Here is a 12,282-nt window from a genome sequence, read left to right as displayed (position 1 = left end):
AAGTTTGGAAGAAGAAAAAAAAACACTTGGCAAAAAAAAAATGAAGCGAGCACAAATTTTTGTCAAACAATCATCCATAAATTCTGCTTGTTTTTCAGGAAACGTCTCCCCCCTGCTGATGAAGATGCAAAAGTAGCTCTAATGATAGCTGTTTATACTTGTAAGTATCACTGCGATTCGAAGACACGGGACACTATTGGTAATTGTCAAAGACCAGTCTTCTCACTGGTGTATCTAAACATGTATCAAATAACAAACCTGTGAAAACTTGAGCTCAATTGGTTGTTGAAGTTGCGAGATAATAATGAAAGAAAAAAAAAAACTGTGGAAGTTGTGTGCTTTCAGATCCTTGATTTCAAGACCTCTAATTCTGAAGTCTCGAAATCAAATTCGTGGAAAATTACTTCTTTCTTGAAAACTACGTTACTTCAGAGGGAGCCATTTCTCGCAAGGTTTTATATTATCAACAGCTCCCCATAACTTGTTACCAAGTAAGGTTCTATGCTAATCATTATTTTGAGTAATTACCAATAGTGTCCACTGCCTTTACTCCCATCATCTTCAGTAATTGAGTTTGAATGTTCCCCAGATAGTTGAGAAAGTTTACACCTGCTTTTTTTTTTTTTTTTTGACAGATATACAATTTGCTGGCGACACTGTTAGAAAAAAAGATTTATTTGGTGAAATGACGTTCATAGATCCAAGGGAGAGAAAGGTACGTTAAGTTTAAAAAGTGGTTTTCTTTCCAAGAAGCAGATCCAGTGGGTGGCTCCGGATAGGGTTACAAATGTAGGTGGGGGCTGGTGCTTGACGTCTGGACTCCCTGGACTCCTCCTTGCTCTAAAAGAATGGCGCAAGGCTCTGTGCTCTTCTCCCAAGCACTCAAGTTTTTGTGTTCAAGTAACAGGTTAAAAAAACAAAAAATTGTTGCTAGAATTAACCGAAATAGATTTTTTCCCATTCCCCATGCCGAATTTAACCGTCCTATGATGTCTAATGAATGGCAGAAAACTTTCACACTCAGTTGTCTTGAAACACAAGTGTTCCCGTTAGTTAATTGCTTATTTTATATGCCTTTTCTCTAATAACTTTTTGTTATATCGTTTCTTCCTCAAACACAACGAAATAGGTCAGCTTTATTTCAGTATCTCTCTTTGTGCCCTCACAGATCGTTGAAGAGTATAAGAATAAAGGGAACGACGAGCATAAAAACGATCATTATTCAAAAGCGGTGTCGCAGTACAACAAAGCGATACGCATAAGCCGTTATGACCACAATCTTTACAATAATCGTAGCTTGGCGTTCCTCAATATGAAGAGATTCAACCACGCCCTGATGGACGCCAAGAGGGCGCTGATAATAAATCCCAACTCTTCAAAGGTCAGTAAACTTTTTTAGACAGAAACGTTTTTTAGATTCAAATTTTGGTAAAGTTTTGTAAATGTCAAAGACCAGTACTCTCACTTGGCGTATTCTGACATGTGCTTAAATAACAAATTAGTTAAAATTTTGGCTTAATTGGTCATCGAAGTTGCAAGAAAAAAACCTTTTTGCGCAAGTTTGTGTGCTTTAAGATGACTAAAGAAAGGCCTCAGGCCTCAAGTCTTTCTCAGATTCAAATATTTGAGTGAGAAATTACCTCTTTCTCAAAAACTATGTTACTTTAGAGGGAGCTGTTTCTAGCGTTTTATACTATCAACAGCTCCAAATAAGTTGTTATGCTAACATTTATTTTGAGTAATTACCAATAGTGTCCAGTTTTAGTAAGATTGTAACAGGCATGGATTGATATTGATTTTGTAATTTGTCCCCATCCAGGCGCATTATCGCTACTCCCAGGCTTTATTTGAGCTTGGTTACATCAAGCTGGCCCTCAAATCCAACTCCTTAGCGATAGAACTCTTCAAGAAAAGCTCTCACAACGACAGTAGCGTCAAGGATCTAGAAACACAACGGATGAAGTTTGATGAGAGGATTAAAGCAACACCTTGTCTGGATGATGTACCGGACCTCGTTGACCCATCCAGTTCAGATTCTGAGTTTAGTGACACGGAGCAAGGGGAGGTGAGTGGTGCATTTTAGGGTCTAGTTTTATAAGAGCTAGATTGTTGTGTGTATTCCCAGGTCAAAATTCCAGTTGAACCTAGTTAAACTGGGTTTAACTGGAACTAGTTGAAACCAGTTGATAAACTAGTTAAACACAGTTAAAACCAGTTGGTTTAATATGGAAAATGGACAGAGACCAACTGGTTTATAATTTCAACCTAGTTGAACACAGTTAAACCTAGTCCAAACCAGTTGGTTAATATGGAAAATGGACGAGTTTGATCACTATCCAGTTGAACCAGTTGACCCCAATTAACTAGGTTCAACTGGAATTTTGACCTGGGTTGGGACACCCTTTGGGTCACCAGGGATTAATTTTGTGAGTTGGCAAAGTGCGTAAAGCCTCTCCCCATATTATGGATAGCATACAGACTCGGAATGTAGTGGTATGGACCATGGGAGGTGGATGGAAAACTTCAGGTATAGTTTCATAAGAACTAAAATGTTGTGTGTATTAATAATAATAATAATAATGAAAACTTATAAAGCGCACAAATCCACAGAAGTGCTCATGGCGCTAAAATACAAACAATAGCATTAATTAATATACAATAACAACAACACAAATTAAAATGTAAACCTAAGTTGAGAGAAATCTAGAACATGTGGTATAGAATACAATAATACAAATGCAATATTTAAGAAAAAACATCCTTAAAGGTAACAAAAATAACAATAATTAAACCATTGAATCAAATGCCTGTGTGAAGAGATGTGTTTTCAGTTGTTTTTTTAAATTGGGTCAAAGAAACGGATGATTTTACTAGTGCAGGCAGTTTGTTCCATAGACGAGGGGCAGCATGTGAAAAAGATCGGTCTCCCCATGAATGTTTGGAAATGGGCTCAATAAGGAGGCTAGAATTATAAGACCGGAGTTTTCGAGGAGGATTGTATGAGCTTATTGTATTGGGACACCCTCTGGTACACCAAGTGGGCAGATGGGGCTAGTTTGTAAAGCGGTCGCTTCTTGCCAAATTATAATGTAATTTTTCCAATATGACCAGAATCCAAATATTTAAAGGAATAATATTACAACGCAGTTCTAACACATCAAATATTGTATTGCTTTGTTTGGGTGGTTGTTTTTTGAGAATAGAAATTTTATCTATTTTTTTTATCAGTAGAGCAGACTTTGATACACAACAACAGAATTGATAGATGTTTATCGGACTCAAAAGTCAACATTGGAACATTGTTAATAAAGAAAAAGATACTGGATTGAAAAGCATGAGAAGCCCAGACTGTTCCAGTCATGAGTTTAATGGCCCAGCACTGAAATCCTTGGCCTCGGATCTGTGCAAATTTCAAGCTCTGGTTTAGAGCTTTCTTTTGCCAGTTATGACGTTGCACCCTCCTGAAGACCCTCATGTTGGACGAGTTTCTTTCAATGAGGATGTTTGTTGTTTCTTACCTTTGGGTAGATGCAATCTGTAATGCTTGTTTCTACAGTTAAAAGAAAACATGAAAATAGCGTCATCTTTGTGTACCCCAGATGTGGGGCAACAAATCTACGGATCACGGCATCTATTTGCTTTTGCTGGGGTTTATTGTCTTGTGTTTTGCTTTGTACTGTTACGCAAATAAAATAATAATGATAATGCTGTTGTTCAATCAGGTTGAATATCAAAGAGGTGCTATAAAGGAAAATCAAAATGTTGGTCGTCACAAAGTTTTTTTGCCGGAGGACACAAAGGCTGCGTTGAAGTATCCCAAGAAGCAGCGTTCAGACGGCAACAAGAAAGAGGAGAAGAAGGCTAAGAAAAGGAAACAAAAGGAGATGTCAAATGAAGAGAAAAAGGTGAGATGTAGATAGTATTTTTTACATGTGAGTTAACTAGCCATGTTAAGAGGAAAAGAGAAAACCATGCAAGCATATAAAGAGGAAAAGACAATTTTCCTATACTTTTGTACAGAGTAAGTTAAGAAAAAAAGAGGAAATTCAAAACCAAAAAAGACGAAATCTGCTGAAAAGAGGAAGTCTCACATGGCTGCTAGCGATCTTCTCGTCAAGAGAACTCAGCAAACTCCCATAAGGGGATAGAATTTAAGCTGGCAACAGCCAATCTCACTCATAAAAACATTGGTTTAACGACTATAATTATGAATTGCACAAATCTAATTGTGATTCAGTAACTAGACGACAAAACTTATTCTAGTCGACGTGAAATCAGTGGTTAGTTTGGTAGGATTCAATAATAATAATAATAATAATACTAATAATAATACAAAGCATTTATATAGCGCCCTACGGAGAACAGAGCACTTTACATGAGACTATGACAAAAGAAAAACAAACAAACTAGGTTGGGTTGGGAAACAGTAATGTCTTGAGCAGGCTTTTGAACACAGGCAACAAGATCGCCTCTCGCATACCCGCGGGGAGCTCATTTCATAGGCGAGGGGCAGCCATGGAGAATGAGCTATCCCCAGCTTTCCGTATAGTTCTAGAAACAGAAAGCCGGGTCTGATCAGCTGATGAGTGGAGTCTTTGCCTGTATGCATTAGCAGTATTAGAGTTGTGGGAATTAAAAGTGAAACCAGTTAAGATGGAGATTGGGTGTGAAGGATTTTGTAGACAAAACCCCACAAACTTGGCCTTGTAAAGGCCCGGTCACACAGGCCCCGATAACGAGAACGAAAACGATAACGATAAAAATGCACGCCCTCGATTGGTTGAATGAGCGTGGGCGTATTCTGCGTGGATCAATTCAACCAATCGCGAGCGTGCATTTTTATCGTTCTCGTTTTCGATCTAGTTATCGGGGCCTGTGTGACCGGGCCTTCAGTCATGAAGTCTAACAAATAATACATCAAATCAAAACAAAACAAAAACAACAGCAGCAGCATCAACACCAGTAGCAGCAGCAACAATAAAAACAACTTCAAAGCAATAGAGTCTCGTTTCCATGACTACTAGAGTAAGCTTGTCGAGATGTTGAAACCAAATAAGAACTCGCTCCACGTGGTGATGTTAATAGCTAGAAGTCCCCTCGATCTGCTTTTAAAGCCACTGGACCCTTTCGGTAAACAGTGTTGTCCAAGGCCCACACTTTGTGTACCACAACTTCTATATCAAATAACAAGCCTGTGAAAATTTGGGCTCAATCGGTCATCGGAGTCGAGAGAAAACAACGGAAAAACCCACCCTTGCTTCCGCGCGTTTCGCCGTGTCATGACATGTGTTTAAAATAAATCAGTAATTCTCGTTAACGAGAATTTATATTTTTTTGCTGTTTTCTCAAAAAGTAAAGCATTTCATGGAATAATATTTCAAGAGAAGTCTTTCACCATTGCCTTCTGTAAACCCTGTAAGTTGTTTGTAAATCTGTGAACTTTTTTCTTTGTTTTCTGAACCGAAAGGGTCCAATGGCTTTAAGCGAAAGTAGTAGTCCAACCTGATTTCCTACCTCTTGCCCAGATGGCAGGACAATTTTGCCTAGGTAGCAGGGCAGTTTCGTTTAAAAGTCTCCAGAATTCCGACAAATCTACTCCGCGGTTGTAGAATATGTTGCAAGACAAGCTCAACAACAATTCAACATTAGCAACTTATCCAGGGCTATTTTCGTGCTAGTTTTGAGAGTTTTGTGAAACAGTTCATTTTTTGTTATACAACAGAGAGCAGAGTCTGATGCAGCTAAGAGGGAACAGGAGGCAAAGGAAGAGACAAGACGACAGGTTGAAGACGAGGAAAGGAAGACAGCAAAGAAGAGGGAAGATGTGAGAGCCCGTGTGGAGGCAGCACTGAAGGAGAAGGCCAAGATGCAAGAAAAAGAGCAGAAAGAACAAGAGGAAGCCCGCAAGATACTTGAGGAAATCGCGTTTGAGAAGGCTAAGATGGAACTAGTGAGAATCCGAGAGGAGAATGCGAGAAAACTGGAAGAGGAAGCGAAGAGGAGAGAAGCTGCCATGAAGAATCAACAGGAGAAGGCGATGAATGATGAACAACAGAAAGAGGTGAGGCAATAATAATAATAATTATTTATACCGTGCCTAATGCCCGGTTCCTGCGAAAGCGAATGCGAAGCGTATTTGACATAAATGTGATGTCACAACTCAACTCTCCAGTCTCCTGACGATGACTAGTGCAAGCTAGTCGAAACGTTGAGACCAGTTTCAGAACTGACTCCGCGGCAGTACAGTTAATTACGATCCTATAAGCTAAAGTAGTAGTCCAGTCTAATTTCTATACCATCCGCCCTGGTAATAGTTAAAAAGCAGGACAGTTCTTTTCAGAACTGAGAAGTCTCCCGAACCTCCGATTATCTACTCCACGGCAGTAGAATAAAGCAAGACAGTTCCCTAAGAACAACTCTACCTGGCAAGTAGATACACACATGGTGTTACCGCAAACCAAATATACAACTCTCCTTTCACAGCGATATTTGCAAGTGAGTTGGGGAGAGTTAAACTGCTGCAAATTATTCGTTGCGAATTTGTGACCTCGACATTTGCTTCGCATTCGCAGCAAGTATGAACCAAGCTTAAAGGCAGTGGACACTGTTGGTAATTACTCCAAATAGTAATTAGCACCAAACCTTACTTGGTGACGAGTAATTGGGGAATGTTGATGGTATAAAACATTGTGAGAAACGGCTCCCTCTGAAGTGCCATAGTTTTTGAGAAAGAAGTAATTTTCCACGAATTTGATTTTGAGACCTCAGATTTAGAATTTGAGGTCTCGAAATCAACCATCTAAACGCACACAATTTCATGCGACAAGGTTTGTTTTTTCTTTCATTATTATCTCGCAACTTAGACAACCAATTGAGCTAAAATTTCCACAGGTTTGTTATTTTATGCATATGCATATTTTGCAACATTTATGCTTGATACAAAGATACTGATTTTTTATTTAAAACCATTCATATTTATTCAATTTTCCCACAAGAAAAACGATGCTAAATTGATAAGAAATCATCGCCGACGACTAACGTTTTCTTCCGTGATGTTGAATACTTTTACACAGTGCTCTGGCAGTATGGCAAAATCGACCAATGAAAACATTCCTTACGCGGTGTCTCTGGGCAACTAGGCTTTATCCCACTCAGGCATTGGACGAACCAGACAACATGTACATGTACTGTACATCGTACATGTGTACATACATGGTTGTTTTGACATGCAGTCACACACGTGTGGATTTGTTTATTCTGAGCGATGGTGACTTGGGATTTTATAACTAAATTTATGTTTTCTACTTGGAAAGTAACATCTGCAAGGTATATTAAATCATTTAAACTGTTGTTTTTTTCGACAAAGGAGCTGGATAAATGCAAGAACTTTGATCTCTTTTATTTTAATTGTGTGAAGATACATCGCTTCACTATTGATTCCTGCTAATAATGTGCTGTGCACAAAATAATACTTTTGCGACAATCGCAGTACGTAACCCTCCCTCTCCGACTGAGTATATTCGGTTAAAAGCGATATACATGTATATACATGTTATTATAAAATTGGTTTTAAAGTTGTCTCCTAATTTTGCACACATTTATTACTCTTAATATATTATCCTATTTATTATTATTAAAATTCTTGGTTGTCTGTATCCAAAGATCCTTTCAGTTTCAAAGTTGCAACCTTGTGTCTGCCGACTTGTGTCCTCGTTGATTTTCATTTAATATTGTGATTTGTTTGCGTTAATTGTCCAAACATAAAGTACATGTGTGTTGATGAATGGAGGTAGAAACAGTATTTTAGCATTTCATTTTTCAATTCAATGTTAAGACCCCCCCCCCTTCTCATTGACTTAACCCGATGAGGCTGATTTTGGTGTGTTTATTTTATAATAAACCAAATCTAGATATTGCAAATTGTGGGGATAAAAAAAAAACAATTCCGTGGTTATTGCGTCCTTAACTAGTTGACACTGGACAATGCTGGATGTTGTGTTAGCACACAGAGATGTCAGGGAACCGGGAGATGTCACTTCTTTTATCCTTTTTTTCACAACGAAAACAATTAAAGTATGAAGCTGGGCCCTATGTATGACAGCATTTTACTTAAATTTTGCCCTAAGACCTTTAACCCGTTGCGCAAATATACGTATCTGCAATTTAAGCATTTTTTTTTATTTGCTATGCAAAATTTATGGACTGCTATGCAAAATTTTGAGTTGCCTATACAAAAAAAAAATTGCATAGCAGTTTTGCTATGCAAAAAGTTTGGACGAAATCGTTCCCTGATTACCAATATTGTCCACTGCCTAATTCTAAATGCTATGGTGCTGGTGTCCTTGAAGATGGTGAAACCAGGGCAACAGCAACAAAATACAGATAATGCAATAATAAACGCAGAAATAAACATGAGAGAGGTAAACAAATACACAGAAATTAAGAAGCTGCAGAAACGTTGGATTCTAAAGGACTTGTCACATGAGGTAATTTTTCGGGGCAATTTTGAGGCAACCAACTGCAGTCCATGCTAAATCTGCTACATTATTCTCAATGCTCTAATTAGAGCCAAACGAAAAGAGAAGATGATGAAGAAATTTCAGTTGTAGATGTGGGAGGAAAACCCCAGAGATTTATTCCAGGGAAAACCCATGCAGTCAACTGAATACCCAATCCACATAAGTAGCGTTTTAGAAGACAAAGTCTGTATATCTGTCAACCATTATACACAACAAATAAAAAATAAGATAAGATAATAGTTTGTTTAGTCAATGTAAAAAAGTTAAAAACCAAAACACTGGAAATTGTAGTGCATCAACTCTCTTTAAATTACAATTTACAACAAAGATTTTCTAAAAAAAAAAAAAAGAAAAAAAGGTGTACCTTCACATGGTAATTTTATTGTTCTCATCTGCATTTATGATTAAAACAATTTAAAGGTTAAAAAAACCAAAGGTTAACTTTGCCTTTAAAATGTTTATTGATTCCTCTTTTTCTTTTTGTTTAGATGGAAGCGAAGAATGAGTTGGAGAGTCAGCTGAAACACGGCTCAGAGGCCATGATAGAGCAACGAGGCCGACAAGCTTTCATGTATTACAAGGCTGCTATGGACTTGATTACGAAGTCATCCAAAAAGGTAAGTTTCTCAAACTCTTTTCAGTGCCGTGTCGTGGCCGAGCGGTCAAGTTCACCGGACCCAAGCCATAGACTAAAAAGAGTCTGCTTAGCAGAAGTGAGCAGGACACCAGTCAAAACATTGTACATCATATGGCACAATTTTCTGCTTAGCAGAAATGAGCAGGATACAAGTTAGAAATTGTACACATCTTGCAGCCCCTATTGGCCGCTATCTGGTTAATGTCTTGTTTTTACCCACAGCTAAGTAGATATTAACTAAATTTTCCGTAAAATTGTTTTTTTTTCTTTCTTTGCAGTATGGAGGTATGTGTGAGGAAGACTACGTCACATTTCTTTACGCTTACGGCATGGCATGCCTGGAGTCCGGCATTGATGAGGTAAATACATCTCAGTCTTTCAGAACAATATAATTAAGAAGCAATATTGATAACAGTTACTAACTAAATACTTGAAAGGTCTGGAGGTGCCTTTTACACAGTTTCTCCCAACTTGGATAAACAAACCCTCTGTGGTTCATAGTGCCTTGATGCCCTGCAAACTGAGCAATTTTGTGCATTTAAGGGCCCTTTTTGAAACCACGGATTCGGCTTTGGATTCGGCTTGAGGCTTCGTTCTCTCGTCTGAAACCGGAATCCCGAAGCCTTCGTTTCGAAAAGGGCCTATATTTTCTTTGCTCAACTTATTTTTTAACTTGGGTTTTTATATCTTTTATTTGTTTTTCATTTCCCTGACAGGAAATCGTTGACGCTTCCAGTAAATTCATGAATATCATTGAGAATCATAATCGGATTCGGATACCTCTACCCTACTACGGACTTTGCCAGTCATTCCTTAAGCAAAACAAGTAAGCACAGCAATGTTTAATTTAATTTACATGTAGTTATGGGTAAATTTACAATATTTAATACAGTGCAAACCCTATGCTGTACCTAGAAGAAGCCATTAAAAAAAAAAAAAAAAAAATGCTGACATGAAAAACAAAATCACACATTAAACCCACGTAATCAGGTAGGGACTGAAAACCCCGTCCGCATCTTAGTGCCCCTGGTGTGATTTGAACCAGGGTCCAAGAGATGGAAGGGGAGGCAAGACACCACTAAACTTGACCGGCAATAACATAAACAAAACATAAAAACAACCTTGCTGCTCTGCAAGCCATGGGGTCAAGCATATAAGACCCTACCTTTAAATGCTATTCATAAATACCTCGGACAGTTTCACTTTTCCTATTGGTGGAGAGCGTGTCACGTGGGGGTGTTTAATCGGTGGGTAACCTGCTGGTTTTAAACGGCAGTTAAGAACTCGTTGCTACCCTTTTATTCCCTTTAAAGAAACTTACAAGGGAAAAGGGGTGGTGGGTTGAGGGGGGCCTCATATTAAAAACCAAGGTACCTTCAAGTCATTTTTATCTCTAACAATTTTTGTCACTTATTGTTTTCTCAGGTTTTCTGATTTAGATGATCCATTAGGCAAGGCTAAGTACATGGCAGAGAAGTTCACCAGTGTGGTCGAGACTTGGCCGGGTACGAAGCGCAAGATTGAGGTGACAGAAGAGGGGAAGATGGAGGTAGGTAACCCCATCGTACTTTTTAAGCTTCAAATTTACTCTAAGACCTTTTACTACATTCTTGTTAAGGGTGAGTCAGGTTTTCCTTAGTCATGTTAGTAAGGAATGAGGCAATGCGACTGAAAATGGCAACGCTGGTATTAAACATTGATTTTTTGATGCAGGAATATGCAAGGCACAATCGTGTGTCTTCAGCTTGCGTAGTTTAAGAGTTATTGTCAAACATACCGCACACATTTTTTTGAGACCATTATTTGGCAGGAAGTTTCGTGCTTCTGAATGCCTATCCCCGGTTGGTTAATTTGGTTTGTGGTGGTACATGTGACCCTGCTTCCTGGCGTCTTTAGCCTAAACAAAATCGTCAAAGAAACATGACAAAAATGACAAGACAGCCCTCTAAATGGTCTTTCAAATGATATTAAAGTTGTAAAAAGTACTGTATTATTCTGAAGGTCTCTTTGAAACAGGAGTCAGCGAAAGTGCTGAGTATACAGTGCCTTGCACATATCAGTGTATGGGTGAAATAAAATAATGTGTATGATTATCAATATTATAACTTCCACTATAATTTCTATATCTGTTAGCTTGCACTTGCCGATCTGGAGTCGATTTTCAAGCATCCCCCTTCGCCAGACGCCATCTGCCGCTATAAAGCCTGCCCTCACAAGCCCGAGATCTACCTGACCGATGTCGGGTTCAAAGGTTTTGTCAAGGTGATATGCAGCGAACGATGTCACATGGACTATCATGTGACATGCTGGAAGAAGGTCAAAGGGGAGGAGTTCTTTGACGCTAGTACGGAAAAGGTAATGTGGTTAATATCCCTTCTTCCTTATATGTGGCGACCAAGCTAAGACGCAGAAATGCATTCAAGTCTAAACACAAAGACCTTTTGAAATAAAGTTGTAGTTTTGTCAAAGTTCAACCTCCTTACCTGAAGCTTACACTTAAAGACAATAGACACTATCGTTAATTGTCAAAGACTAGCCTTCACAGTTGGTGTATCTCAACATATGCATGAAATAACAAACCTGTGAAAATTTGAGCTCAATTGGTCATCGAACTTGTGAGATAATAATGAAAGGAAAAAACACCCTTGTCACCTGAAGTTGTGTGCGTTTAGATGGTTGATTTCGAGACCTCAAGTTCTAAATCTGAGGTCTCGAAATCAAATTCGTGGAAAATTACTTCTTTCTCGAAAACTATGGCACTTCAGAGGGAGCCGTTTCTCACAATGTTTTATACCATCATCCTCTCCCCATTACTCGTCAGCAAGAAAGGTTTTATGCTCATAATTATTTTGAGTAATTACCAATAGTGTCCACTGCCTTTAACCAATGCTTCGTCCTTTGGATGGGACGTTTAGCCGATGGTCCCATGTGTTATGTAACGCATGTAAAAGAATCCAGTGCACTTTTTGAAAAGAGAAGCGCCACAGCACCTTGTAAAACATTACATGGTGCTATCTAAGGATTAGGTTTCATAATTCAAAAACGTAGTCCCACAGCTTGCAGGAAATACTGTATGTTACAGCTTCAGAAGCGTCACTGAGTGACGGACATGTGCGCTGTATAAGA

The 12,282-nt window shown here is 38.6% G+C and overlaps 1 protein-coding gene across 4 annotated transcripts in view; it reads left to right on the top strand.

Annotated features, from left to right (window-relative positions):
• LOC117301638 overlaps positions 1-12,282 on the top strand; it is a 54,118-nt gene that overhangs the window by 17,733 nt on the left and 24,103 nt on the right. For all 4 annotated transcript variants that reach the window (XM_033785659.1, XM_033785656.1, XM_033785657.1 and 1 more), the window contains exons 7-17: positions 99-160; positions 636-715; positions 1,169-1,381; positions 1,820-2,065; positions 3,723-3,905; positions 5,723-6,061; positions 9,008-9,136; positions 9,435-9,515; positions 9,873-9,982; positions 10,582-10,705; positions 11,290-11,511. In XM_033785659.1, coding sequence (XP_033641550.1) covers positions 99-160; positions 636-715; positions 1,169-1,381; positions 1,820-2,065; positions 3,723-3,905; positions 5,723-6,061; positions 9,008-9,136; positions 9,435-9,515; positions 9,873-9,982; positions 10,582-10,705; positions 11,290-11,511 — 1,789 coding nt within the window. The remainder of the gene's footprint in view (positions 1-98; positions 161-635; positions 716-1,168; positions 1,382-1,819; positions 2,066-3,722; positions 3,906-5,722; positions 6,062-9,007; positions 9,137-9,434; positions 9,516-9,872; positions 9,983-10,581; positions 10,706-11,289; positions 11,512-12,282) is intronic.

Source organism: Asterias rubens, chromosome 17 (assembly GCF_902459465.1).
Source record: "Asterias rubens chromosome 17, eAstRub1.3, whole genome shotgun sequence".
Classification (NCBI taxonomy): Eukaryota; Metazoa; Echinodermata; class Asteroidea; order Forcipulatida; family Asteriidae; genus Asterias; species Asterias rubens.
The sequence above is the reverse complement of the archived record's forward strand: the minus strand, read 5'-3'. Positions and strand labels throughout refer to the sequence as shown.